Source organism: Amblyomma mixtum, chromosome 2 (genome assembly GCF_055824585.1).
Source record: "Amblyomma mixtum isolate Tamu chromosome 2, ASM5582458v1, whole genome shotgun sequence".
NCBI lineage: Eukaryota > Metazoa > Arthropoda > Arachnida > Ixodida > Ixodidae > Amblyomma > Amblyomma mixtum.
The window spans coordinates 117,775,408-117,801,231 of NC_143013.1; the positions used below are offsets into that span (position 1 = coordinate 117,775,408).

Consider the following 25,824-nt stretch of genomic DNA (forward strand, 5'->3'; position numbering starts at 1 on the left):
ATCTTGGGAACCGACCAATTTATGAGAAAAATAATTTCAATGTTGAAATAAGTACAAAACAGCTGAGCAAGGTGGTACAGTTTCATTAGGATTGGACTAAAAATAAGAAAAATAGGTCTAAGACCAGTGTCCCCCTTAAAAGAAAGTTATCCAACAATTCTTTACGTCGCACTCCTAACTTCAAAAAATGCAGACATTGCACTGTTAAGAGAGTTGTGTCAATCAAAAAGAATCAATTCCTGGGGCAATCAATCACAAATATTTAATTTAATCAAAGAATTAAATGTGAAATCTTTATGGCACCTAATGTGATGATGCCTTTATTGGCAGACACCACAGCAGGAGAAGTACTGTCAGAAATGCAACAGTCTGCATTCAACACTTTTGTGACTCATTCGCACCAGATACAAAGAAAGCACAGATCAGTGCCAGTCTGTCCAACTACTACCACTTCTCTCTTCCCTGCCTATGAAAGCTACAAGGTTTTACTGAGCCGAGTTCTAGGCCTGACAGCATCATCATTACGACTTTGTTTTGGCATCCATAAATACAACCAGAATTCACGTGCGCATGACAGGAGACATCTGTAGTGAAAACTGTAGACAGTTTTCACTTTGGGACTTCCTATTGTACTAAGTTTTTTATGAAATAACACATTTGTATTTCGTTTTAATAAACCTTCAAACCTTCAAACTTCTTTAGCAAGTTCCAAAATTGAGACTACAGCAGTTACCGTATTCACTAACGGGTGTGCCAATATTCGACAATTTCAAATATTTGGTAGAACAGTAAAGTGCTCACTATTTGACTCAATCTGAATGTTCAGTATTCTAAATCTGAAAGTATTTGCCTCGCATGAACGACATTTCTCTAATGCTTGCTTCATGCACTTTCAGTTCAGCGCACCTCCTCCGAGATGGCACTATGGGCCGCATGCAGCCAAAGACCCAGCTCCACGATTGCCTGCCAGGCGTATGCAAAGCTTCAATGAGTTTAACAAAGCTTTAACGCACTCTCCTTTTTTCATGTAATGACCTCGTGTGTTACAAACACAATTTTGAAAATGCTTATTGTGCCGTTTTTTGTGCCAGAAGCATTCGAAACAGTCGCTTCAAAATTATACGAAGAAGTTTACTATTTACTCATTTCGAATTTGCTTTGAACCAGAAAAGCACTACACGCATGCCCCTAGTATTCACATGAACATCATGAGTTTTTTTTCCTCAGTCAGATAGTAACAGGGTCTTTGAAATTCTAAAAAGTGATATAGCTATTACTAATGGCCAGCTATGAATCTCCTATAGCAATAAGGCTGCTACCTGTAACAGTTAGAAAGTTAAGTATAAAAACTATTAACCAGTTAACTTCTTAAACATGATTCACTTGTCCTCTGGTGTTTGCCAGCACTGGAACTAGAATGTTGCAGAAGCCATCTCTATACCTCAAAAAGCCTATTTTAAAGAATTCGGAATCACCATTGCTGAAACAAATAGTAATTTTATTTAATTTCCTGATGTCTCAAATTCCCTCCCCCTCACATTTATATTTGTGTAAATATGGTACACTCGATCCTACACACGATGTCCTTCGGATTAACCTTTCACATTCCTGACGCTAACTGTCACAGAAAATGCAATGGTTTTCTGCACTGTTTATCACTCAGCTTCAGCCAAAGCTGTACTTATTACACAGCATGCAACATGCGCACACAAATGAGCTCAGTGCAAACAGGCAGAAACTGCTTGTAACTGTTAACCCCACCTGTACGATGAAGATCCCTGATTTTAACCGATTCTTAATACGTTAAAAATATACGCTGGAGGCAATCTGTCCCCATGCTTCGCTTCTTGACTTAACCAAGAGTTGTTATTCTTAAAGCAAGCACAAAACTTTGGCTGCTCCCTCACTGGGTAAATCTGCTTTTACGATTCATCAGCAAGGAGTTATGCACTTGCATGCTAAGCAGGAAAGGACAGACCAACACACTCACTCAAACTTTCCTGCAAAGCATAACACGTCTGCATCAGATTGGTTACGGAAAAAAAACAATGTGGTATATAGTATGTGTGACATGAGACAACTCTGAGTAAAAAAAATTAGGCGTGGTTTAGCTCTGGCTAAGCCTGGTCAGTTGCGTTAGCTGCGATGCTTTTCGAGTCGTGCAGCGCGTTCTCCTGTCTCTCGGGCGCTTTGCCTTTTTCACCTCCTCACCCTCTACCTCGGTGGAGAGCACGCATCTGGCGGGAGCGAGCGACCACGCGCGCGGCGCCGACGACGGCGACGCCACCTGGTGGAGTAAGCAACGGCCGTTCAAGGCCATTCGTGCCTACCGGCCACCGGCTACGCGACGAGGCGAAAACCTGGTGCAGTCTCACTAACGCAACAAAACTGCCCGACACCGAACCGCAGACTCTGACCATCGGAAAATTACAACAGAAATTCCCGATTCGCTCGTCACTGGAGCCTACCTTACGGTGTCTCGTAACAGCGCTGTAGTTATGGAATACCGTAGCCAACTTGGCCAGCAAGTTGCCTCATCTGTGCGTGATTGGACAAAGAGTATGTGCAAGCACGTGAAAGTGACCACATGTGCTCAAAAGACAGGACAGGCCACAGAGCAAACCCACCTCGCCCCTTGGGATGTGCATGAGGTGGCAGCCGAGGGTGTAGAAGTACGCCCGGTCCCAACGGCTCACCATGCCTGCTATCTTCCTGGGCACAGACAAGGGGGGGGGGGGGGGGGGGGGGAAGGGGGGGGCTTCTTTAGCTTTAGATTCACATTCGAATTGATGGGCTGTGCTTTACATAGACTCCAACGGAGCTTGGAAAGAACAAGCCATACAGTTCAAATTAACATTCTTTAGAAGGAAAACCAGGTCGATACAACCACACATTTTATCCCAAGTGTACAAACACAAAACAGTCCCAAAATGAGAGTCAAGTTCATTCTGCTCACAAATCTAATTGTTACACTGTGTGTAATACAAATTCCATACAAAACTAGAGTAGCGCCATGACAGGTGTCTATGAATTGCATTTTAACTTCCTTTAAAACAATTAATCTAGCTTTTTCAAAACTTCTGCGGCCAGCAATGATCAAGACTGCATCATGTAACTGATCCACAAGCAATGCAATAGAGAAAAAACAATGAAGTCCGAGACAACTATCCAAAACACTTAGCATCAGTTGCTCGTGTGCTGGACATGCCTAGCACCTGCTGCCATGCTGGCTACTCACGTGCGCTGAAAGAGGTAGCCCGACTTGTGGGAGAGGCCCGTCTGGGCCGGAGGGGAGGAGCCCTCGGCAAGGTAGGCGGCGCTTTCCTCCCCTTGCCGTGCCAATGCCCCCGCCTGAAGCGACGCCCGCTCCGTCTGCAGCTGAAGCTCCCTCTGCACCCTGCAAGGCCGATGGCGGTCACCAGTGGCTCTATAGCGCACGCCAATCCCATACCATCATCATCATCATCAGCCTGACTACGCCCACTGCAGGGCAAAGGCCTCTCCCATGTCTCCTGTCCTTCGCCAGTTGCAGCCACCGTATCCCCGCAAACTTCTTAATCTCATCCGCCCACCTGACTTTCTGCCGCCCCCGCTACGCTTGCCTTCCCTTGGAATCCACTCCGTTACCCTTAAGGACCAGCGGTTATCTTGCCTTCGCATTACGTGCCCTGCCCAAGCCCACTTCTTCCTCTTGATCTCAACTAAAATGTCATTAACCCGCGTTTGTTTCCTCACCCACTCTGCCCGCTACCGATCTCTCAACGTTACACCTATCGTTTTTCTTTCCATAGCTCGCTGTGTTGTCCTCAACTTAAGGTGAATCCTCTTTGCTAGCCTCCACGTTTCTGCCCCATAGGTGAGTACCGGTAGGATACAGCTGTTGTATACTTTTCCCTTGAGGGATATTGGCAAACTGCCATTCATGATCTGACAGAACCTCATGAATGGCCTCCTCAACTCTCTGGAGTACCCTGTGTAGCCCCACTCATCACACCACGCACTAGGACACCCTAATTAATTTTTACCTTGAGTTGTCTCAGCTGCTACAGGCTCTTTTGGTCACCAGTATAAAATCTGCTGAACGTTGTCAGCTAAGAGCAGTGTTATGAGCACGTGCAATGAGTGGTGCAGCTCATAAGTTCTCTTGTAAGTATAGTTACTTCTTAAATTAAAATAAAGAAAAAAATAACAAACAAGCAGGACTGAGCTTGAACTGCTTCTTACAAGACAGCTTACTTGAAGCTAACAAAACCCAATCGTAAAGCACTGATGTCGTTTTTGGCTGTGCTTAGAATCACAGCTAGCCTGGTTCAACAGGCATGCCAAAAGCACTTTCTTTTTTCCCCCGTTTTCAGTGCTTTACTGTAAGCATGACTATTTTACCAAGCATGCAAAGGCCTTAACTTCCTTCCAATTTCAAAAATTAGCACGGCGGCTCTCCATGCGAGCTGACCAGGTAACATGTTTCAATACGCCAGTTACTGCAAATCGAGCCATGCATAACTGTGCAGACTGTTAAGAAATACGACCTACTTCGTTTGGCTACACCAGATCCTTAAGCCCTTCTGACGATGAAAAATAAAAAACACCGCTCAACAAACCCAGCTGCAAAACTACAACAAAGGTTGCCCAGTTTCAATAACACTGCCTTGCAGGGAGGAGGTGGGGCACCTCCAAACCTTTTTCCAGTCACCAAGAAAGTGGACTTTCTTTCTTCATCTACCCCCGCCTTGTGATGGTCTAGTGCTCCAGGCCAGGGGTGATGACATCATTCGCAGGTCACGTTTCTGCCATGCATGCCTGCCACGGCTTTCTGGCAACAGCAAAATTTTCGCTCAACAAGCCAAGTAATCCTCTCGCACTTTGAACGAATGGTTCAGTTGGCAATGCATTGATTGGCTGGTCGAATGACGCTACTCTAACTAATCTGTCCAATCTTGAACGAAGCACTCCCCCTTACCGCACCAGAAGATCAGGTTTTTGGAATGTACCTCGCTGCCGAACCAACCATGGTTTACAGGTGTTAAAAAGCACATTGCCACGAATACTTAAAGGCCTACTTGACCGAAATTTTTCAAACCGTAAAAAGGTTGCTTTTTCATAGTACACTCCCGTATTATGCTACCCACAAAACATTACGCTCCAGTTTCAAGCCGTTACAGTGAAAAAGGCACGCAAAAATTGGTGCTTTCAATACCGAAACTGGAAAAACGGGCGCCATTGCCGCCCGCCGGAAGTGACACATGTTTAAGACTAGTCCGGACGAGTTCGGAGCGTCTGCTCGTTGCGGCTCGAGCAAAGCGCTGGTAGCGGTGGCGCATGCAGCACTTTGCGCGATAAATACTGGTTATATGTGAAAACACACATCTTGAAAACGGATGAAACGCCCTAGAAAAAGTTTTAAACGTGTTTTATTTGCTGTAGTAGACTAGAAAAGTCCTGGCTCAACCTCAGCGGATATGATCGCGCCGCAATGCTAGTGAACGCTGTTTGCCTGGCAGTATTCGATTACAGCTTGTGCAAAGTTTGGATATAGCGGAGGAAGGAAGCATATTCAAATGGAGGCCAAGTAGAAGTGCTTGTATTATAAAGTCGGCTTTTTTGAGCGGGCACGCGCGTGCCAACAGCACATGTGCGCTCTGCTGTGCGTGCAATATGGTTGTTGTCTTGATAAAAAAAAATGACCTGCCTTCCCTTTTTTCTTCTCATTTTTCTCCCCCGTTGAAAGGTATTCCTGCCTGTGCACAGAAATTTGGAACAGGTGCTGTGAACACGAGTTAAATCAATAAAAACAGCTGGATGTCTAAAAAGAAAGCTCAAGAGAATTAAGTGCTGCGTTAAGCAAAAGAATATGCCAGAAGCAAAATTTGTGGTGCAAAATAAATATATATTTTTCTCTTTGAGGACCGTGGCATCAGTGCGGTGCCGATGGTGGACTGGTTCATCTTTGCGCGCCTCGGTCGGGCAAGCCACTGCGCGTTGCAAAATACATGCCTGTTCAAATGAACAAAAACTTATGCGTTGCGTTCATTACAGTACTTACCTAGAACCACTTAGAGCCTGTGTATTGCGGGGACAGAAAGGTTTTTCTAATTCTTTCAAACCACACACCTGGGCAGAACGGCATGGTTGCCGAACCCCAGTCGACCGTATACGCCCACCGCGCAAATTACCGCAGGCAGTGTGTCTCTATCGACTGAGTAATGATGAAGAACATATAATCAAAATTCTTTGAAAATATTATCATTCAAATAACATGCGTTCAATTCTCTGGTGTCTTGGAGACGCGCCTCGAATGGTAACGCTGAAGCTTCCTGCAATCGACCTCGAGTATGAATGGCGTGAGGCAGTAAGAAAGTCGACGTTTTCAGTAACGCTCGTGTGGCCTTCCAGGATTCTCAGCCCGACCTGCAAATCTTCGAGGCAGCAGATACACTGGGTGCACGGCGGCATATTGCGCATTGGGCAGAGCTGTACCTGCAATAAACGGGTGTGCATATGTTGATTTCTTTTCAGACGAAGCAGACCTCTCCTTAGACTTCTGCCTGGTGTAAACAACAGCGTTGCTCGATGAGCAACGCTGTCCACTTTAACTTCTGAACCGGCTTAGCTAGCTTGTGACAAGCGGTCCCCCCTCCTCTTTATTCTCCTGAATAGAGACGCCTCGAAGCCTTTCTTCTCCGAATTATAACCCAGTTCATGGCATGCTTTGCCGATCGGGCCAGAAACATGTACGTGCTCTGATGCATGATGTAGACCGGGACAAGTCTATTGACAAAGCCCAACCCACAAAAGGGGTTAGCGCGAGGCAGAAGCGTCAGTCACCCACCATTATCGTTTTTGAAGAAGAGAGGGAAATTCACGATAAAACCTGAGCTCCAGACAGCTGACACCAGCTTTCAAGATCGGGGGTGAAAGGCTGTGGTCGAGGGGTACACATGGTGCTTTCCGCATTCCTCATATTCCCTTCCGTGGCCATGCACTTCGTCGACATGATGCCAGCAGTTTATTTTTTCTCGGAGACCTTCGAGCTTCGCGGTGAAAACAGCCAGAAACACGCCAGCTTACAAGGGGCGTGCACTCACTTCAGAGCGCCTGAAACTGGCAAGCCGGTGATGCCGGTCTCTCAATTGTGCGTCATTTCCGGTCAGGTTTGTTAGTTGTCGAGCACACCCCTAGGGGACTGCGTCGTCTGCTACAGAGGTTTTTGAACGCTTCTAACCAAAATTCTAGACGCTTCACATCCCTAATATTAAATATAAATATTGTTAATAACATCCACACTATATCGAGCGCAAAATTAGCCGAGGTAAAGTTTCGGTCAAGTAGGCCTTTAACACCCTCCGTAATGACGGCATAGACACACTCTTAATCCTGCACCCTCACAAATTGCTAAAAATAATAGTGAAAATCCGTGCAATAATCGTGGATATTGTGTAAAATGCATTAAGTGATAAATGCTCTATGTTATCTTCCGTGCACATTCAGAATTGTCTGCTTATGCAAGGGCGTCCGCACAACTTTTTCCAGGGGGGTGGCACCCTATGTCCGGGGGTGGGGGCGGCGGTAGGTTAGCACCAAAAACGAGCTAGTGCATAAATAATATCCATAATTCCAGGGGGGGGGGGGGGGGGGGACACCCGCCTCCTCTTCTGGACGCCCATGTGCTTAAGTATTCTAATAGTAATTTATACATTTGTGCTTTCATGTGTATGCTTTACGTTATTTCCATTACCGTTTCACGAAGTAGGCACAGATAGTCTCTGTGTTCTGAGTGTATTGAGTGTTTTATTTGTAATTGTGTGACTGTGCTCCGCTCGTCTAAACTGTCGCTATGCCTAGGGGGCTTGAGGGCTGACAAGCTGCTTGCTTGCGGCTTTTACCTCAACCTCTTCCTTTCTTGAAAATGGAAACAATAGAGGAAGGAAGAAAGGAAGGAAGGAAGGAAGGCATGATGTTGGGCTAGTCGGTTCATGGTTAGAGCGAAACAAAACTGCGCGAAGACGACGGGACAAAAGAAAGGCACGAATACAGGAAAGGAAGGAAGGAAGGAAGGAAGGAAGGAAGGAAGGAAGGAAGGAAGGAAGGAAAAATAACAGTGCCCACCACGTGGGGTTCCAAAACTTGCTAGTGCCATCTTAAAGGGACACTGAGGAGAGCTCTATTAATATTTTTTTTACAGCAAAATTCGATAGTTCGCCATTTCATGGCTTTGCTGCCACTTAGCCGGCAGCGAAAGATGCATTTATTTCTAAGAAATTTGGATTCGAAGTTCAAAAAGTTTTTCCCGCCGCTCTGATTCAAACTTGGGATTCTCCTATGACGACACAGGACAAAGTGACGTGAATCATGACGTGCACATGACGTAACGCAGACTCCGTGATTTCTGCCGGCCAGCAGTGCGGCCTGGCAGCAGCCGAAAAGAAAGCTACCGCCGGCCGCACGTTGATGGCATCTATTGGCTATTGCGGCCGTCGCTACCACCGCTTCGTTTACGTTTGCACCGGCGTCTTGCCAGCGTTACGATGGATCCCGTTCTCGAAGTCATCAACGAAGTTCTAGCAAATAGACACCTTTAGCATACCGTGTACCTCGTTACCGTTAGCCGAATACCGGGAGCCCGCCTACCACCAGTAAAAAGACACTGATTGGTCCTGGTCCTGCAGGCGCTCCCCGTAGCCGCCGGGTACGTGGCGCCATCTGGCGGCGTCAAGGAGATTTGCACATACATTGGCTGCGCCTCAGTGATTCGTAGCTTTTCGTATCGTAGTGTTGTTAGAACTATTGGTTCTAGCAACACTGTTTTGTCCTATGACGTCATCACGCTTGTACTTGCGAGTTTGGCCTGTGGCGGCGATACCTGTATTTCGGTTCTTGCTCTTTTCTGCGTTACAAGAGCTTTGTTGTCAGTATGAGTGGCGTTTTTGTAATCAGGAGCTGGTATTCTGTCGATACAAGCCAACTTCAATTTCTCCTCAGTGTCCCTTTAAGAACATATGTACAGCAAGAGATTTCAAAATTCAGTAAGAAAAAATCCGAAAGCCACTCCTGAACGTGGTGGAGGACCAGCAAGCCAGAGGCAAGAGCCCTGACCTAGCAGAGAAAGAAAGAGTCGTGCACTCACTCCCCCAGGCTGGTGGCAATGTTGGCAAGGAACTCATCCTGCTCAGCCGTGTGCATCGTCTCGTGGGCGATGCCAAACAGGGACTTCATGGAGTGCACGTAGCCAAGCAGGGGCTCAATCAGCGCCATCTTGCGCCGGTACTGCAGGGCATTCAGCTGGGCGTAGAACTGCAGCGCCACCTGCACGGTCCCATCAATACGGCAAAACCAATGTACACACACTATTCACTGTTTTTTTCACCAGCTGAGATGCACAGTTCCAGTACCAAGCACGTGCCCATGCGACTGAAGTAGAGTTGACTGCTTCTGCAAAATGCTGCAACAACATTCCAGGAGCAACACATGTCAAGTCGATAAACAGTAGCCAGATAATAAGGGAGTAATTACTCATTGACATCCACCCGAGTGCAGCCATACGGCTACAAAGGAAAGCTATACAGCTTGCTCAGAAACTTCATAGTTAAAGAAAAATTTGTCCTGGTCCGGTGTTCGAACCCGGGATCACCGCTTCACCGGAGCAGTCGCTCTACCAATTGAGCTAACCGGAACGGCAAGCTTATGGTAGGGCGAGAACGAATTGATCAATAACTCCAAGTGGGAACTGTAGTTAATAAGAACGGTAAACTGGGCTAGTTGGTAGGAATTCATACTGAAAACTGCGCAAAAACCACGCTGCGTGATATCAGCGTGACCGTTAAGGTTGTCGTGGTCTTGTTTGTGCGCAGTTTTTTGGAAGAGTAATTGACGGTTGCATCACGGTGCACGTTTTTTGGGTTGATTTTCGCGGTTGTATTTTTGTGCTTGTCTCACTGAGGGCAGAAGATACTTATATAGGCCTCTTCATGTGAGTAAAAATTCAGTTGATAGTCTGCGCCCGTGTCGTGCCTTCTCGTTCTGTGTCTTCGTTTTTTGCGCAGTTTTCAGTATGAATGGGAACTGTGTTGGTCAAATATTTAGGGGAATCCCCCAAGGTGGAGTTAATGATCAATTCGCTCTCGCCCTACCACAAGCTTGCCGTCCCAGTTAGCTCAATTGGTAGAGCGACTGCTCCGGTGAAGCGGTGGTCCCGGGTTCGAACCCCGGACCGGGACGAATTTTTCTTTAACTACGAAGTTTCTGAGAAAGCTGTATAGCTTTCCTTTGTAGCCGTATGGCTGTGCTGGGGTGCATGTCAATGAGCAATTACCCCCTTATTACAAATCTACTCCACCTTGGGGGATTCCCCTAAATATTTGACCAGTAGCCAGATACTTCATCCTAACATCAAAAAGAAGAACAAATAAAAAAAATAAAAGTGCATCATATGTGCAGTCTCCCTGCTGGTTGTACTCAAAAGACACAGCTGTAGGAAGCATTAAGTGAGTAAGGTGATGCCCTGAAGGACTTGTGACAAAAATGGCCGAAAGAAACGTCCGTGATGAACATTTCATTAAAAAACAAGACAGAAACTTATGAACTTGCCCCCAGAACCATTTCACTTACAACTCAGCACAGGAAAACACACACACACACATATAAAAAAGTCCTGAGACTGTTTGCCATGCACTGCGGGTGATTTGGAAAGGCTACGGCAGCCATGCGCCTCATTATTACATAATCTAGTTCCGTGGCAAGCTTCCAGGAAGGCAGTGTACCTTCAACTTGCCAAGCCACCTTCCTCAACTAGCTGAGAGTTGAAGTCAGCCTTTTTTTCAACTCTAGCCCATCAAAATGCAATTATAGTAGACACAATTGTTAACCTTGTTAACTACAAAACAAATGCTGCTTCTACTTGGACCAAGCAACCACCAGCAGATGCTCCAGTGTCACTCTATTTGCATGAACCAGTTTGATCAATGCTCGGCTCTAGGCATATGATGAACCTATGCCTATCAAGATAAAATACCCAGGTCTCTGTAAACCCATTTCTTCCACAAGAAATAAGCTAAAACTACAAAAGAAGAACAAGTTGTCCAGACATAAGCCAACTTCCCCTAAACCCTGGCAACAAGCCCAGCCTGCCTATCTCCCTTCTGTCAACGAAGCCTTGATTCAAGAAAAGAGTCATCGAATGACCGCACGCAACCACTGACCGTGTGGAAGCGGCGGTTGGCCAGGTACAGCTCCTCGCTCAGGTCCAGCCGCTGCCGGTCCGTGTCCTTGCGTCTCGACTGCTTGCAGTAGCGCCCCAGGGCCTGCTCTCGCTCTGCGTCCGAAACGACATCATTAATGAAGAAGATTCGGTGTCATGTCTACCATATCACATTTATGTAGTGCTCCTCTCTGCACTTCTATCAAATTCCATTTACAGGTGCCAACACATAAAGCTCTTTAAGGGGGGAAGAAGAATGGCTTAGAAATAAATTTTTATTAATGAAGTCACAACTATGAAATCTTCAGGGAACACGCATTTCTGCGTGCCGATTACCAATATGTAATTTAATTTTATGTGCAACAAGTCCTTGTCCACTTATGCAAAATGTTAGGTAACTTTTGCCCAGAGTTTGAAAGAAATTCTACTGCGGAGAACTTGTTAGACTGCATGCCATCAGTTTCTCTTGACACCAAGCTATGCAATGAGGGTGAAATTATCATCCTGCCTCTCACAGAAGGCGAGTTATTGTATTTTGAAATCATCAGTTCCTTCCCGTTTGTGAAGTGTCAACTTCAAAACCTGCAACTCAACTTCTACGATAGGCAGCATAATAATTTTGCCCTTATTCCATAGTTTGATGTCGAGACAAGCCAATGGCATGCATCCTAGAAAGTTTCCTGCAGCGAAATTTATTGAAAGGCCCCGGCAAAAAGTTACATATCATATTATATAAGTGCACAAGTACTTGTTGTGCATAAGATTAAATTACACATTTGGAATCAGCATGCAAAAATACATGTTTCTTGAAGATTCCATTATTGCAACTTCATTAACAAAAATTTTTTTTCTAAGACCAGCTTCCCTGCTTAAGCACAAGACCCAGATCTATCCCAGAAAATTTATATCGAAGTCCTATTACAAAAGGTCAGTACAACTGTTCAAAGAGACAAATTACTCTCCTTCAGTAATTTCATTCCAAGAGCAAACACACCTGAACCTTCCAGCTTCCTATATCATAGCTCGTGGGCTAAGCTTGTTGCCTGACCTTTCTGACTGAGTATATTTTGATGAGGCAGAAAATGCAAGGCACTGAGCACTGCAAGTATGACTTCAGCTACATGAACATGTTAACACTATGTACGAAGGCAGCCGAAACTTACAAAAGTTTGGGACTTCACATTCCAAGAACAGATGTCCGTTAAAGAGAGAATAAAGAGCTGCTAAATAAGTTCAGATAAAATCAGCCATGCCTGGGCAAGCTGCAGTCACATCAACTCACCAGCAGTGGCCTTGTTGTACTGTTCCTCCAGGTTGAAGATGTCTGAAAGCGGAAGAAATACAAAAACAAGATAAACACAAAGTACATATCGTATTTACTCGCATAATAGGCGCACTTTTTTTCCAGAAAATCCGGCTCAAAGTTCGGGGTGCGCCTATTACGCGGGGTAAAATTTCCGGAAATTTTTCGACTCGCAAAATTGAACACACCATGTAAACGCACTCATGTAAGGGCCGCACCTCGTTTTCGCGAAGAAAATGTTAAAAAAAAAAAAGATCCGTGTAAGGGCCGCACCGAAACCTTCCACCACACACGCGGGAATAGCCATCGGAATGCACGCGCCGAGGCCTCCGCGATCGCCTCCGGCTGCGCGCAACGGGCGCTTGGTCCCGGAGGCCACACACGCGCGCAGGAGCTTCCAGACGCAGCCCACAGAGGGCGCCCAAGGCCAAGGCCAAGGCCAAGACAGGTTAAAAACGCGGAAGTTAAAAATTGGATGAATTCAATGGAAAAGAAACATAGTGTAGAACTATATCGATTCTGGAAAAGGCAGATCAGGAAAGAATTTTTCTATGATAACTCAAGAGGCAGTGCCCTACTTTTTGAAGCTAGATCAGGGTGTCTTAGAACGCACAGCTACAAAAAGAAATTTAACGAAGAAGATGACACATGTGCAGTGTGTGGTAGATCTGTGGAAACAATTGAACACCTCATAATCAAATGTGATGGTATCCATCCGGATGTCGATGCAGGCGCAGTCACTCTTCCTGAGGCCCTAGGGTTTAAAGATAACAATGGTCATATAAATAAATCTGCAGTGGAAGTCAGCAAAAAGCGATTGGAGGATTGGTGGCTGAAAAGCAGAGATGGGGCATAAGGTTAGAATTGTAGGAAACCGTAGGCAAAGGTGATGGAGAATCTTAATGAGAATTGCCAACACAGTAAACAAAAAAATAATAAATAAAGAAAAGCTGAGCAGCATGGTGGCAATTGCCACCACCCCGTTTCAAAGGGGGCGCTCCCGCCCGCCCGCCCGCCCGCCCGTCCGTCCGTCCGTCCGTCCGTCCGTCCATCATCATCATCATCATCATCATCATCGTTTTCCTCGCATCTCCAGCTCGTTTTTTTTTGTTTCGTTGTTGCTTTCAAGTGCCGGGATTTGCGGTAGCGCGATAGTTATCGTGGTTTATGGCTTTGCCACGGAGCGTTGATGTTTTAGCTCGACGGCCAAGCACCTTAACAGCTAGACGGCTGGGAATTTGCTCTCGAACACGGCAAGCGTGCGGCACGTCGGAAAATACGACGTGGCCGAGAAGTGCGGCAGTTGCGACTGCGGCGTCCCTAAATTTTCGTACGCGACTCCAAGCGCCGAGGTTTTCGTGGGCCTAAGTCGGGAACGCTTCCGGCTGGAGATGAAGCTTTCCAAACAGACGTTTAAAGTGAGCATCCCTGAAAACTGTGTGCGGCTGTTCTACGCGATGTCGTTGTACGTGCTGTGGGTCCGCAGCAGCACTAGTAGGGACTAGTAGTCAGTTCAGCAAAAACTTTGTTAAAATAAAGATTGGGGAGCGGGGGGTGGCGAGGCGTCGGCTTGCAATCGTGTAAATACAGTATTGATCACCGTGCCGAGTTCGGGGTGCGCCTATTATGCGCGGAAATAAAAAAATCTGATTTTTCGCGCCATAACTAGGGGTGCGCCTATTATGCGAGTGCGCCTATTACGCGAGTAAATACGGTATTAGTATAACATCGTGACCTAACCAGAAGGGCATCAGTATGTGGCTACGCACCTGTGAAGAGTGGTTTCTTCATTCAAAGTGAATTCAAAACAAGTAGTAATTTTCTTCGAATAATTTCGAACACTTCTGGCACACAAAAACTGTTGAACAGCACAGTAAGCATTCTGGAAATCACGTATTTTTCGAACATGCAAGGCTGTTACATGAAAAAAGAGAGAAAGCACTGAAGTCACTGAAGTTTTGTCACAAGCGTTGGATCTGTGTAGACTGTGCAAAAATGGTGATTGGAAACTGGGGGAGTCGACCTGCATGCTGTCCCGATGTATCTGCAGGGTGTGAGACCTGTCTGTGGGCACCTCCAACTACTGCTCTTAAAGGTGCACTGAAGAAGAATCTGAACTTGTCTTTTTGCCGTGGGGACTCAATCTGCACATTCCGAGCATTCTTAGAAACTTCGATTTGTTGCCCTGTGTGGCTGATTTTCCTAATTAAATCGAATTAACGTCCGGCTCCCGCCCTTTTTTTTTAATTCTCCCTCGTACGGTGGGCGGAGTCGACCAACGCGTGGAGTGCCTTTCAGCCAGTCCCCCGGGGGCTTGCCGCTCTGCCAGCGGCGGAGTAATACGTAGTAGTCCGTAGAAGCAAATAGTCCGCGCGTATTTTTATTTCTGCGGGCTTATTTTGCGACTATATTATCTGCGAATGAAACTATTTATTCATGGAAACCTAAAAAACAAAATAAAGTGAAAGCAAAGCCTCCACGTAGGTGGCTGCAAGGCACTCCACGCGTTGGTCGACTCCGCCCACTGTACGAGGGAGAATTAAAAAAATAAAGGCGGGAGCCGGACGTTCATTCGATTTAATTAGGAAAATCAGCTACACAGGGCAATAAATCGAAGTTTCTGAGAATGCTGAGAATGTGTAGATCGAGTTCCGGTGGCAAAAAGATGAGTTCAGATTCCTCTTCAGTGCACCTTTAAATGTGATTGTGTCGTTGAACAGCTGCTGCTTTTAAGCACTGACTCCATAAAACGCACCAAAACGCACTGCGCGAAACACACCATGCGCCTAGCGCCACCCCGTGCCAGGCATTGGAAACGGGCCCCCATCTTCACGTGTCCTGGGCTAGCTTCCCTTTGTGCTCACGCCGTCATGCTTGTTTAGTGAATTTCACATGGAAAAGCGCGCCTGCAGCAGCTGCAGTCAGAACGGAAGCTTGGGCGAGTTGGTGACGGCTCACTTGCCACATAGCGCTAAACAGACAGGGACACAGGGAGACATACAGGACGATAACGCTGTTCGAGTGCTTGCTATTTTTTCAATGGTTTTGAATTTTTTCTTCTTCTCTGTTAAGAAAGTGCTTATACTGCCTGGTTTCATGCAACAAAACATCAGTTGTAAGTTAGCACCCGTCCTGTTCGTCTCCCCGTGTCTGTGTCTGTTCAGTGCTGCCTGGAAAGTGAGCTGCAGTCAGCTAAGACTCATTCTGTGGAAGTCAGGGGTACCTTGCGTCCTTTTATTTATTTTTTTATTTATACAAATACCTGCAGCGCCCAGGGGCATTATAGCAGGGGGGGACAATAACAGTAAACATATACATAAAATGAGCATGTCACAAATATTAAAAATAAACAATAAGGCACAATTGTCTAAAATAAAATAGTAACGCATCACTGAAATGGCGGTCTGAGAAAACAAGTTCTGAAAAGGTGGAAAGCTTCTACGACAGATTGGCCGCCAGGAAAGAGTGAAAATGTTTATCCGTTTTACATTGTTCTATGCTCTTGGGAAGCCTATTCCAATGTGAAGAAGTATGAGGAGAAAAAGAATTACGAAACACATCAGTTCAACATCGCGGTACAAGAATTTTCAAGTTATGATCGCGGCGCTCAGAGATGAAATGTGGGGGTAGAATGTATGAGCTCTTGTTTATTCCCGTGAGATCAGAGTATATCTGGAAAAAAAGTTCTAATTTTGCGGTTAGTCTCCGGTGAGCCAGTGTTTTCCACCTCAGGTTTTCTTTAACTAATGTGATGCTACTACGGAAATTATAGTTGCCAGAAACAAACCTGGCAGCGCGGTTTTGGATGCGTTCAAGTTTTTCCATGAGATAAGAGCTTTGAGGGTCCCATGCCGCACAAGCATACTCGAGTATTGGACGAACATTAGTGACGTATAGCTGTTCTTTTACTTAGTGTTGGCTTGATGAAAATTTCGTCGAATGAGGTTTATTTAGCGTGATCCACTCCCGCGGGTAGCCATTGAGCATGTGCAAATTGCCCTGAGGCCACCAGTAGGCACCAGTCAGCTGTTTGCGCACCTGCCCCGTTGGAACCAGTCAGTGCGTACACACTCGCGGCACACGGAAAAGGATCGCGCTATGCTAAATCTGTCTTCTGGTGCACGCCGCCGCACCAGTTACAGTGCATGCGCACCACAGGTAGCACGGCCGCAGACATCTGACAGGTATCTGGGCGCCACGCTTCCACCTAATTGCATCTGTTGCTGTGAGCATGCACAGACGGGCTCTGGCATACACGCGGCGTGGAGTCAGGGCTTTGGCTGAGAGTGCAACACAGTGTCATCCTGAAGGAGGTACACTGAACCGAAACCACAGGCAGCAAGATTTGGAGAAGCGCTATTCGCTCGAGATGAATACTTGGCGATTTTGAAAACCAAACATCTGGATTGAATCAAAGACCGAATACTTCACTGTTTGACAGAATATTTGAAATTATAGAATATTCGCACATGCCTACATTTGGCCCCATAGACCAGCTTATCTCCAAGTTTGGTTTGGTTTGGTTTATGGGGTTTAACGTCCCAAAGCGACTCAGGCTATGAGGGACGCCGTAGTGAAGGGCGCCGGAAATCTCCAAGTGTTATTGCACTTGAGAAACAACAAAAAAAAAAGGTTATCAAAGTCTGTCATCTCAAACAAAAAATTTCAAGATGGCCAACTGTACACCTGTGTCTAATGTTCCAAGCAAACCAGAGGGACAAAAAAAAGCTGACAAGTGGGAATTTTGCTTGCATTTGAGCACGAACTTTCTGCGAGATGGTTCGGCCAAAACACAACACAAGTTTATACTAACAGCCAGAGAGAAGACAACCAAACACCGGCCACTATAAGTGGACCGCAATGTGGCCACGAATTCTGAGAATTTACACTCTCTCCGCCGCCAACCACAACGGGAGATCTGAGGAACAGCGATAGAAGGAATCCCACACAGACCCACCTCTGAGGTCAGACTCCAGGAACCTGGACAGTGGGTAGACCATGCCGTCCCCTATCTGTGCACTGCACATTTGGTGCCAGGAGCTGATCTGCAAGGAACAAACAATGATGCTTGTCATGGCTTGTTACAGCTTATCAAGGACTGTCCCAACATTGGTTACCAGCTTGCAAACAACTTGAAAGGGATACTGAACCAAACTTTTGGAGCTGCTCTTTTACATGTAAACGAGAGCTTGACTGCTAAAATTGACAAATGCAACAAGGATTTTAGTAAAAAAAAGGTGGATAGCACATTTTTCCCCCGATTTATTGCTATATCGTTGCACCTGGTGGCCACCTGTGGAAGCTGTGACGAGACGTCATAAAACCCGCACGCCCACTGTTCCCGCAGGAGCACGACTGCCATCGCTACTCGCGGGTTTTGCCAGTTTTGCGTCGGCAGCTTCCGAGGTTGGGAGCCTTATCGCTTGATCTACCCAAACTGCAGTGCGACATCGCACTTCAAGTGACGTGACCTGTTACCTCTCGGACGAAGGTGTAATGACGTCGCGCTCTTCATCTCGCGCTGGCCGGGAGGGCTTGGCGCTTGCTCATAAAACATCGAAAATAAAACCATCCCCTGAAAAATATGCGAAGTGACAGCTAGATTTCGGTGTAATCACATTCCGAGAATCTATTTTCAGCGTTTTTGTTCAATTTGAAGATTTTGCTTAAGTACCCCTTGAAGCCATACACTCACTACTCACCCAAAGTAGTAGTATGCCCAAAGTGCAAGCACCTATTTCTGGAACATTTTGTTCATGCAGAATGTGTTGGCAGTTCACAGGAATCAACTCATACTTTGTTTTTTCTATGCGCAGACAGCACACAAAAACTGTCAAGGCCAGCAGTAGTGCTAGATGTTGAAGACAATCTCAAAATAAGCAGCACAGTTGCTAATACTTTTCCACGAATAATACAGCTAGAAAATAATTTTGTGACAACAATTAGAACTCATATGAAATGAAAAGCGATCCTGATTAGCTACTATGATTAGCAGGGCAGGGATCCCAAGAATTCCATCTATTTTTGCTTGCAAGGATGGGAAGTTTGCACAAACTATTCATATTCAAGCTACCTAGCCTAAAAGAGATAAAAAGAGGATACAGGAGAGGGACGTTTTCAGAAAGATTTTATACACTACCAGAGGACTCCTCCAAGCTCAAGAGCACACCCCCCACTCAAGGCTACAATCACATGCATGGTAAGTGCCGTTGTATTTTGTAACAATTGGCATGAACCAGCCATGCACAGAAATGTGATAATCAAGTTTATCTTGAAATGCCTTCAATGGATAGCTTTGCACTGGGTACAGTATCCCGACGGACCCACAACACAGCAAAAACCAGGTACAGGAACTGTTTTGCTAAACTTTAGCTCGAAAATTGGCCTGCGTTTGAGTGAAGCATGAGTGATCATGAATGAGTGATCATGAATGGCAGTTTGAAATATCCCTCAAGAGAAAAGTCTACAAAAGCTGTATCTTCCGGTACTCATCTATGGGGCAGAAGCGTGGAGGCTAATGAGAGGGGTTCAGCTTGAGTTAAGGACAACGCAGCGAGCTATGGAAAGAAAAATTACTGGTGCAATGTTAAGAGATCGGAAGCAGGCAGAGTGTGTGAGGGAACAAACATGGGTTAATGACATCCTAGTCGAAATCAAGAGGAAGAAATGGGCTTGGACAGGGCATGTAATGCGAAGGCAAGATAGCCGCTGGTCCTTAAGGGTAACGGAGTGGATTCCAAGAGAAGGCAAGCATAGCAGGGGGCGGCAGAAAATTAGGTAGGCGGATGAGATCAAGAAGTTTGCCGCAACTGGCAAAGGATAGAGTTAATTGGAGAGGCATGGGAGAGGCCTTTGCCCTGCAGTGAGTGTAGTCAGGCTGATGATGATGGTGATGATGATGAGTAAAGCAACAACAAACAAGGCTGAAGCACCATGCCACCCACCTCTTCGAGGCTGCTGGAAAGCTGCCTGAGTGTGCACCGGAGGATACTGTCAGGGTCAGTGTCCAGGGGGAAATCCTGCACGCAAGATTTTAACAAGTCCCAACAATGTCACATTCTCCCACACATCACCTCCTGCACTGTCCCGGGGCATTTCACGGCAAGTTGCACTGCCAGTGTTGACAGATGGGCACCAACTTAACACATGCCAAGCAGCAACAGCACTGATTCAAACAAAGAGATTATGCAACAGACGGGATAAAGGGGTGAAGAAGAGAGACACACATACGCAATTAATGACTTCGCCCTTTTATGCAATTTGTTGTGCTCTTTTTTGTTCAGCATGCTCAATCACCAACTCACCCAACAATATACGCATGTACTACTGAGTTTGTATTAGTGTGCTGCTTTCACAATAATTTCTCGTACGACTGCCATCGCCAGCTGATGATCACAAAGGCTATGTTTGCTTAAGCACAAAAAGGTGCCATATTAGAGGAAGCGCTGCAGCCTCACATGAATGCCATTTTTCTAAGTTCTGTTCAAACATCTCTGAAAATTCCTGCAGTGGCAGTTCAGTGACTGAGAACCCATGGGACACTCGCGAGTCTCAGAAAGAAGAGCGAGCGTCGATACATGCCACACTGAACTGTATGCTGTGCGCTTATTCTTTTCACATGCCACAATATTCCCTAGGCAAAATGAGCCAAGGTGGCACAACAACAACACACAAGATGCAAGGTCAGGCGACTGGGTTCAAGGATCCAGGCACTCATCGTTGCTATGAGTTACCGCTTGTAATCCCAGTATCCAGAGCGGTTCAACGACATGCTGCGCTTGGGCGCAAAGATTATTTTGTGGGAGTCAAATGTTCCAATTAGTCGAGGCGCAGCCAACTTCACAGGTGCAGCCCTGCTTCTTCGCATGTGCAGATAACCCTGAGGTGCCATGTGCAGGCACCTAGCGCCATCTGTCCACGCACTCTGGTACTGGTGCTGCCACCGGCGACATAGGTAGTATGTAATAGAGAGGTGGCGGTACACGCTGTGCTAAATGTTTCTGCTTAGCATGGCATGTACTGTGTTCCGCTTAATTAACCTTTTCAGGAGCCATTTTTTCTTTTGACTGAAATCAATTATTTTTTCACCTACATAGTATATTCAGGCCTCAAGAAAGGGAATTTGTTAGTTTTCGAACGTGAAAGACCAGCAGTTAAGTTTTTACAACGATGTGCGGAATTTGTTAGAAATACTAACATCGAAATGTCCTCGTGTGTCAGGTAAACACCCTAAGAATCGTGGAATCACTTTGTGTTTCGAAGATTCACATTACGCTCGAAATTGAGCAAAAGCAATCGATGTTTTCACTCACAGCAAAATCTGTCCGCACAAAACCAGCAGACATAGCGCTATTTAGCTCACTCTTATGTGAAATATTATTTACTGCATCCGCTACATGGTACAAAAAAACCAAATTATTTGCGACAAGAAGGGTGCTCAATTTGACTGAAATAATGAAATCACTGTTAAGTGCTCCAGTTTCTCAGAAAAAGCTGTAAGTTTGACGCTTACACAATTGTGTACAAAGTGCCTGAAAGGGTTAACTGCATGACGATCCCTGCATGCCACGATGCAGCAAGACGCTGATGCAGCTACCTTCATCTTCCTCCGTGGTTCCTTCAATAGGAGGTAAGGTGATCCTTCCTACGCCAGTACCCTATCTGCACCACCGCCAAACCCAGTGCACCAGCACAGTGGCGAGCTCACCTGCAGGTCATACTGCCTCATGTGGAACGCCAAGCTTGCAGTGGCATCTGCCAGTTCCTTCTGCAGGCCCAAGAATGGAGTGGTGGAAGTGGACGGGGAAAGGGAAAAAAAATGCAGAGAGAGAACAGGGTCTGCCAAATCAGAAGAGTGAGCGCGATTATTAAACCAACTAGCACAGCAAGGTGAATGCAGCATAAGCAAGGAGCATGACAGTTGCTAAAGTACAGCAGACAGAAGAGAAAAATATGCAACGCAAGCAAATGGTGCAGTGGTGTACCTGGTCTGTGTATACACGACAACAGCGCTTTAGCTAGTATCATCAAGACTCACGTCTTCCAGAAAATGCTACATACAGCTTTAGCAGTGAATCGAGTTCCTGATACTTATCTGTCACACCATTTTCTTTCTGATGAGGTCTCCGCCAAGAAAGCAATGAACAATCTACAGCAGATTTCAGCAGCTCCCCTTCCAAATACGACACCCATTACCACTCGCACATGACGTGTTTCTCACAAAAATGGTGCAATAAGGATTTGTTTATGACCCTGTTCATGACTTGCTTATCATGTAAAACACCTGTACTTGCACAACACAGCCCACAAATAGCATAGCTGAGACAATGAGCTATAAGTAAACAGCCAAAGAAGGTAACAATCATCAATGACAAACAAAGCAGAACTAACGCATGGTTTATATCAACTCCATTCAGATGAATCAAGTGAACAATGCTGACGAGTTTCTATTGTCACGTTGTAGTGACGGCAGTCCAGCGGTCACGAAAACAGCAACAAGACTTGGAAACGAAGCTCTTTATTTGGGCTGACTTGCGCCCGGAAAAGAACTGAATCACTCGGCGGCGGCGTAAGCAACAAACGTGCTCGTCGGTCGTCGAACTACGAATGCCCACCGCTCACGGCATCGCTCAATTTAAAGCCGGCAAAGAAACTTCCAGATAGCAGGACAAGATCATCTACAGTAATCTGGAAAAACCTAGATGCAGCCTTTCATGGCTGCGATCAATCGAGATTAGACTGGTCGCTTCTCGCGTCACGAACAAAAAATGATAACAGCCCTTTCCTGCAGCCTTGCGCGAACGAACGGACGCTACAATGATACGTGGCATTACCCCCCTCGCAAAGAAGCATCGTCTCGATGCTTTAAAATGAAAATAAACGCGGAGAATGCGAACTTCGAGTCCTTTAGCGTTCGTAATAAGGTTTAAGGGCAGCGGTAAAAGCTTCAAGTCTGGCTGTGTCATCGTCGTCGTAGTTGTCGTCGGCGTCGTAGGGGTCGTCGGCGTCATAGGGGGTCGTCGGCGTCGTAGGGGCCGTCGTCGTAGGGGCCGTTGTTGTCGTAGGGGTCGTCGTCGTAGTTGAGGCATAGTCTTGTATTTTCGTCGATGGACGGTCTTAGTTCTCGTGCTCAGAAGCAACCTCACCTCCAGAAGCTGCTTTATTCAGTTTAACCTTCGGGGGCCGGGGGAGCGTCCGTGCACTGCGTAGCCTCGGCTAGGAGATACATAGCGCGGTGACGATGGCGACGGAGAACGAGATGGGCGGCTCGGCGATGAGTATTCTTCCCGACGCAAGAACTCTTCGATTGCGGCTGGTCGCAGGCCAGGTCGGGGTCATGGGGCGTCGTAAGAAAATCCTCGGATGCCCATTCTCCTGTATGGGCAATACCGGAGAATGTCACCGGCTTCTCCGCAGTGGAAGCATAGTTGGCGGCGCTGGTCGGGTGTTCTCCACTCGTCGCAATTCCTAGGCCGTGTGCGACGCTCGTAGGATGGGCGAGTTGGGGCGAGAGGGCGGCGCTCCAGCGCAGCTGGCTAATGGCGATAGGGGCTTAGGTGCCGTCGTCGAGGTGCAGGACGGCGCACTGCTGCGGCGTAAGTCATGGCTGGAGGCTCCAAGAGGCTGCGTGGTAGACTGGAGTCAAGTCCTCCGGTGAATGATTCGAAGGGCTGGCGTCACGACTTGCTGGGGGTGTCCGGTACATGGAAGGCTACCCAGCACCTCCACCAGATGTCACGTTGTAGTGACGGCAGTCCAGCGGTCACGAAAACACCAACAAGACTTGGAAACGAAGCTCTTTATTTGGGCTGACTTGTGCCCGGAAAAGAACTGAATCACTCGGCGGCGGCGTAAGCAACAAACGTGCTCGTCGGTCGTCGAACTACGAATGCCCACCGCTCACGGCATCGCTCAATTTAAAGCCGGCAAAGAAACTTCCAGATAGCAGGACAAGATCATCTACAGTAATCTGGAAAAACCTAGATGCAGCCTTTCATGGCTGCGATCAATCGAGATTAGACTGGTCGCTTCTCGCGTCACGAACAAAAAATGATAACAGCCCTTTCCTGCAGCCTTGCGCGAACGAACGGACGCTACAATGATACGTGGCATTACCCCCCTCGCAAAGAAGCATCGTCTCGATGCTTTAAAATGAAAATAAACGCGGAGAATGCGAACTTCGAGTCCTTTAGCGTTCGTAATAAGGTTTAAGGGCAGCGGTAAAAGCTTCAAGTCTGGCTGTGTCATCGTCGTCGTAGTTGTCGTCGGCGTCGTAGGGGTCGTCGGCGTCATAGGGGGTCGTCGGCGTCGTAGGGGCCGTCGTCGTAGGGGCCGTTGTTGTCGTAGGGGTCGTCGTCGTAGTTGAGGCATAGTCTTGTATTTTCGTCGATGGACGGTCTTAGTTCTCGTGCTCAGAAGCAACCTCACCTCCAGAAGCTGCTTTATTCAGTTTAACCTTCGGGGGCCGGGGGAGCGTCCGTGCACTGCGTAGCCTCGGCTAGGAGATACATAGCGCGGTGACGATGGCGACGGAGAACGAGATGGGCGGCTCGGCGATGAGTATTCTTCCCGACGCAAGAACTCTTCGATTGCGGCTGGTCGCAGGCCAGGTCGGGGTCATGGGGCGTCGTAAGAAAATCCTCGGATGCCCATTCTCCTGTATGGGCAATACCGGAGAATGTCACCGGCTTCTCCGCAGTGGAAGCATAGTTGGCGGCGCTGGTCGGGTGTTCTCCACTCGTCGCAATTCCTAGGCCGTGTGCGACGCTCGTAGGATGGGCGAGTTGGGGCGAGAGGGCGGCGCTCCAGCGCAGCTGGCTAATGGCGATAGGGGCTTAGGTGCCGTCGTCGAGGTGCAGGACGGCGCACTGCTGCGGCGTAAGTCATGGCTGGAGGCTCCAAGAGGCTGCGTGGTAGACTGGAGTCAAGTCCTCCGGTGAATGATTCGAAGGGCTGGCGTCACGACTTGCTGGGGGTGTCCGGTACATGGAAGGCTACCCAGCACCTCCACCAGATGTCACGTTGTAGTGACGGCAGTCCAGCGGTCACGAAAACACCAACAAGACTTGGAAACGAAGCTCTTTATTTGGGCTGACTTGCGCCCGGAAAAGAACTGAATCACTCGGCGGCGGCGTAAGCAACAAACGTGCTCGTCGGTCGTCGAACTACGAATGCCCACCGCTCGCGGCATCGCTCAATTTAAAGCCGGCAAAGAAACTTCCAGATAGCAGGACAAGATCATCTACAGTAATCTGGAAAAACCTAGATGCAGCCTTTCATGGCTGCGATCAATCGAGATTAGACTGGTCGCTTCTCGCGTCACGAACAAAAAATGATAACAGCCCTTTCCTGCAGCCTTGCGCGAACGAACGGACGCTACAATGATACGTGGCATTACCCCCCTCGCAAAGAAGCATCGTCTCGATGCTTTAAAATGAAAATAAACGCGGAGAATGCGAACTTCGAGTCCTTTAGCGTTCGTAATAAGGTTTAAGGGCAGCGGTAAAAGCTTCAAGTCTGGCTGTGTCATCGTCGTCGTAGTTGTCGTCGGCGTCGTAGGGGTCGTCGGCGTCATAGGGGGTCGTCGGCGTCGTAGGGGCCGTCGTCGTAGGGGCCGTTGTTGTCGTAGGGGTCGTCGTCGTAGTTGAGGCATAGTCTTGTATTTTCGTCGATGGACGGTCTTAGTTCTCGTGCTCAGAAGCAACCTCACCTCCAGAAGCTGCTTTATTCAGTTTAACCTTCGGGGGCCGGGGGAGCGTCCGTGCACTGCGTAGCCTCGGCTAGGAGATACATAGCGCGGTGACGATGGCGACGGAGAACGAGATGGGCGGCTCGGCGATGAGTATTCTTCCCGACGCAAGAACTCTTCGATTGCGGCTGGTCGCAGGCCAGGTCGGGGTCATGGGGCGTCGTAAGAAAATCCTCGGATGCCCATTCTCCTGTATGGGCAATACCGGAGAATGTCACCGGCTTCTCCGCAGTGGAAGCATAGTTGGCGGCGCTGGTCGGGTGTTCTCCACTCGTCGCAATTCCTAGGCCGTGTGCGACGCTCGTAGGATGGGCGAGTTGGGGCGAGAGGGCGGCGCTCCAGCGCAGCTGGCTAATGGCGATAGGGGCTTAGGTGCCGTCGTCGAGGTGCAGGACGGCGCACTGCTGCGGCGTAAGTCATGGCTGGAGGCTCCAAGAGGCTGCGTGGTAGACTGGAGTCAAGTCCTCCGGTGAATGATTCGAAGGGCTGGCGTCACGACTTGCTGGGGGTGTCCGGTACATGGAAGGCTACCCAGCACCTCCACCAGATGTCACGTTGTAGTGACGGCAGTCCAGCGGT

The 25,824-nt window shown here is 47.5% G+C and overlaps 1 protein-coding gene across 4 annotated transcripts in view; it reads right to left on the reverse strand.

Moving 5' to 3' along the window:
- The window catches only part of LOC149360711 (DCC-interacting protein 13-alpha-like), a 77,357-nt gene that overhangs the window by 41,888 nt on the left and 9,645 nt on the right, over positions 1-25,824 (reverse strand). For 3 of the 4 annotated variants that reach the window (XM_089572462.1, XM_089572461.1, XM_089572460.1), the window contains exons 3-10: positions 21,205-21,264; positions 19,442-19,516; positions 17,455-17,542; positions 12,477-12,518; positions 11,196-11,308; positions 9,125-9,303; positions 3,239-3,397; positions 2,628-2,712 (exon numbers count right to left, since the gene is read on the reverse strand). In XM_089572462.1, the coding sequence (XP_089428588.1) occupies positions 2,628-2,712; positions 3,239-3,397; positions 9,125-9,303; positions 11,196-11,308; positions 12,477-12,518; positions 17,455-17,542; positions 19,442-19,516; positions 21,205-21,264 (801 nt within the window). Of the gene's footprint in view, positions 1-2,627; positions 2,713-3,238; positions 3,398-9,124; positions 9,304-11,195; positions 11,309-12,476; positions 12,519-17,454; positions 17,543-19,441; positions 19,517-21,204; positions 21,336-25,824 lie in introns of all 4 variants that reach the window. The other variant, XM_089572463.1, reaches the window with a different exon arrangement.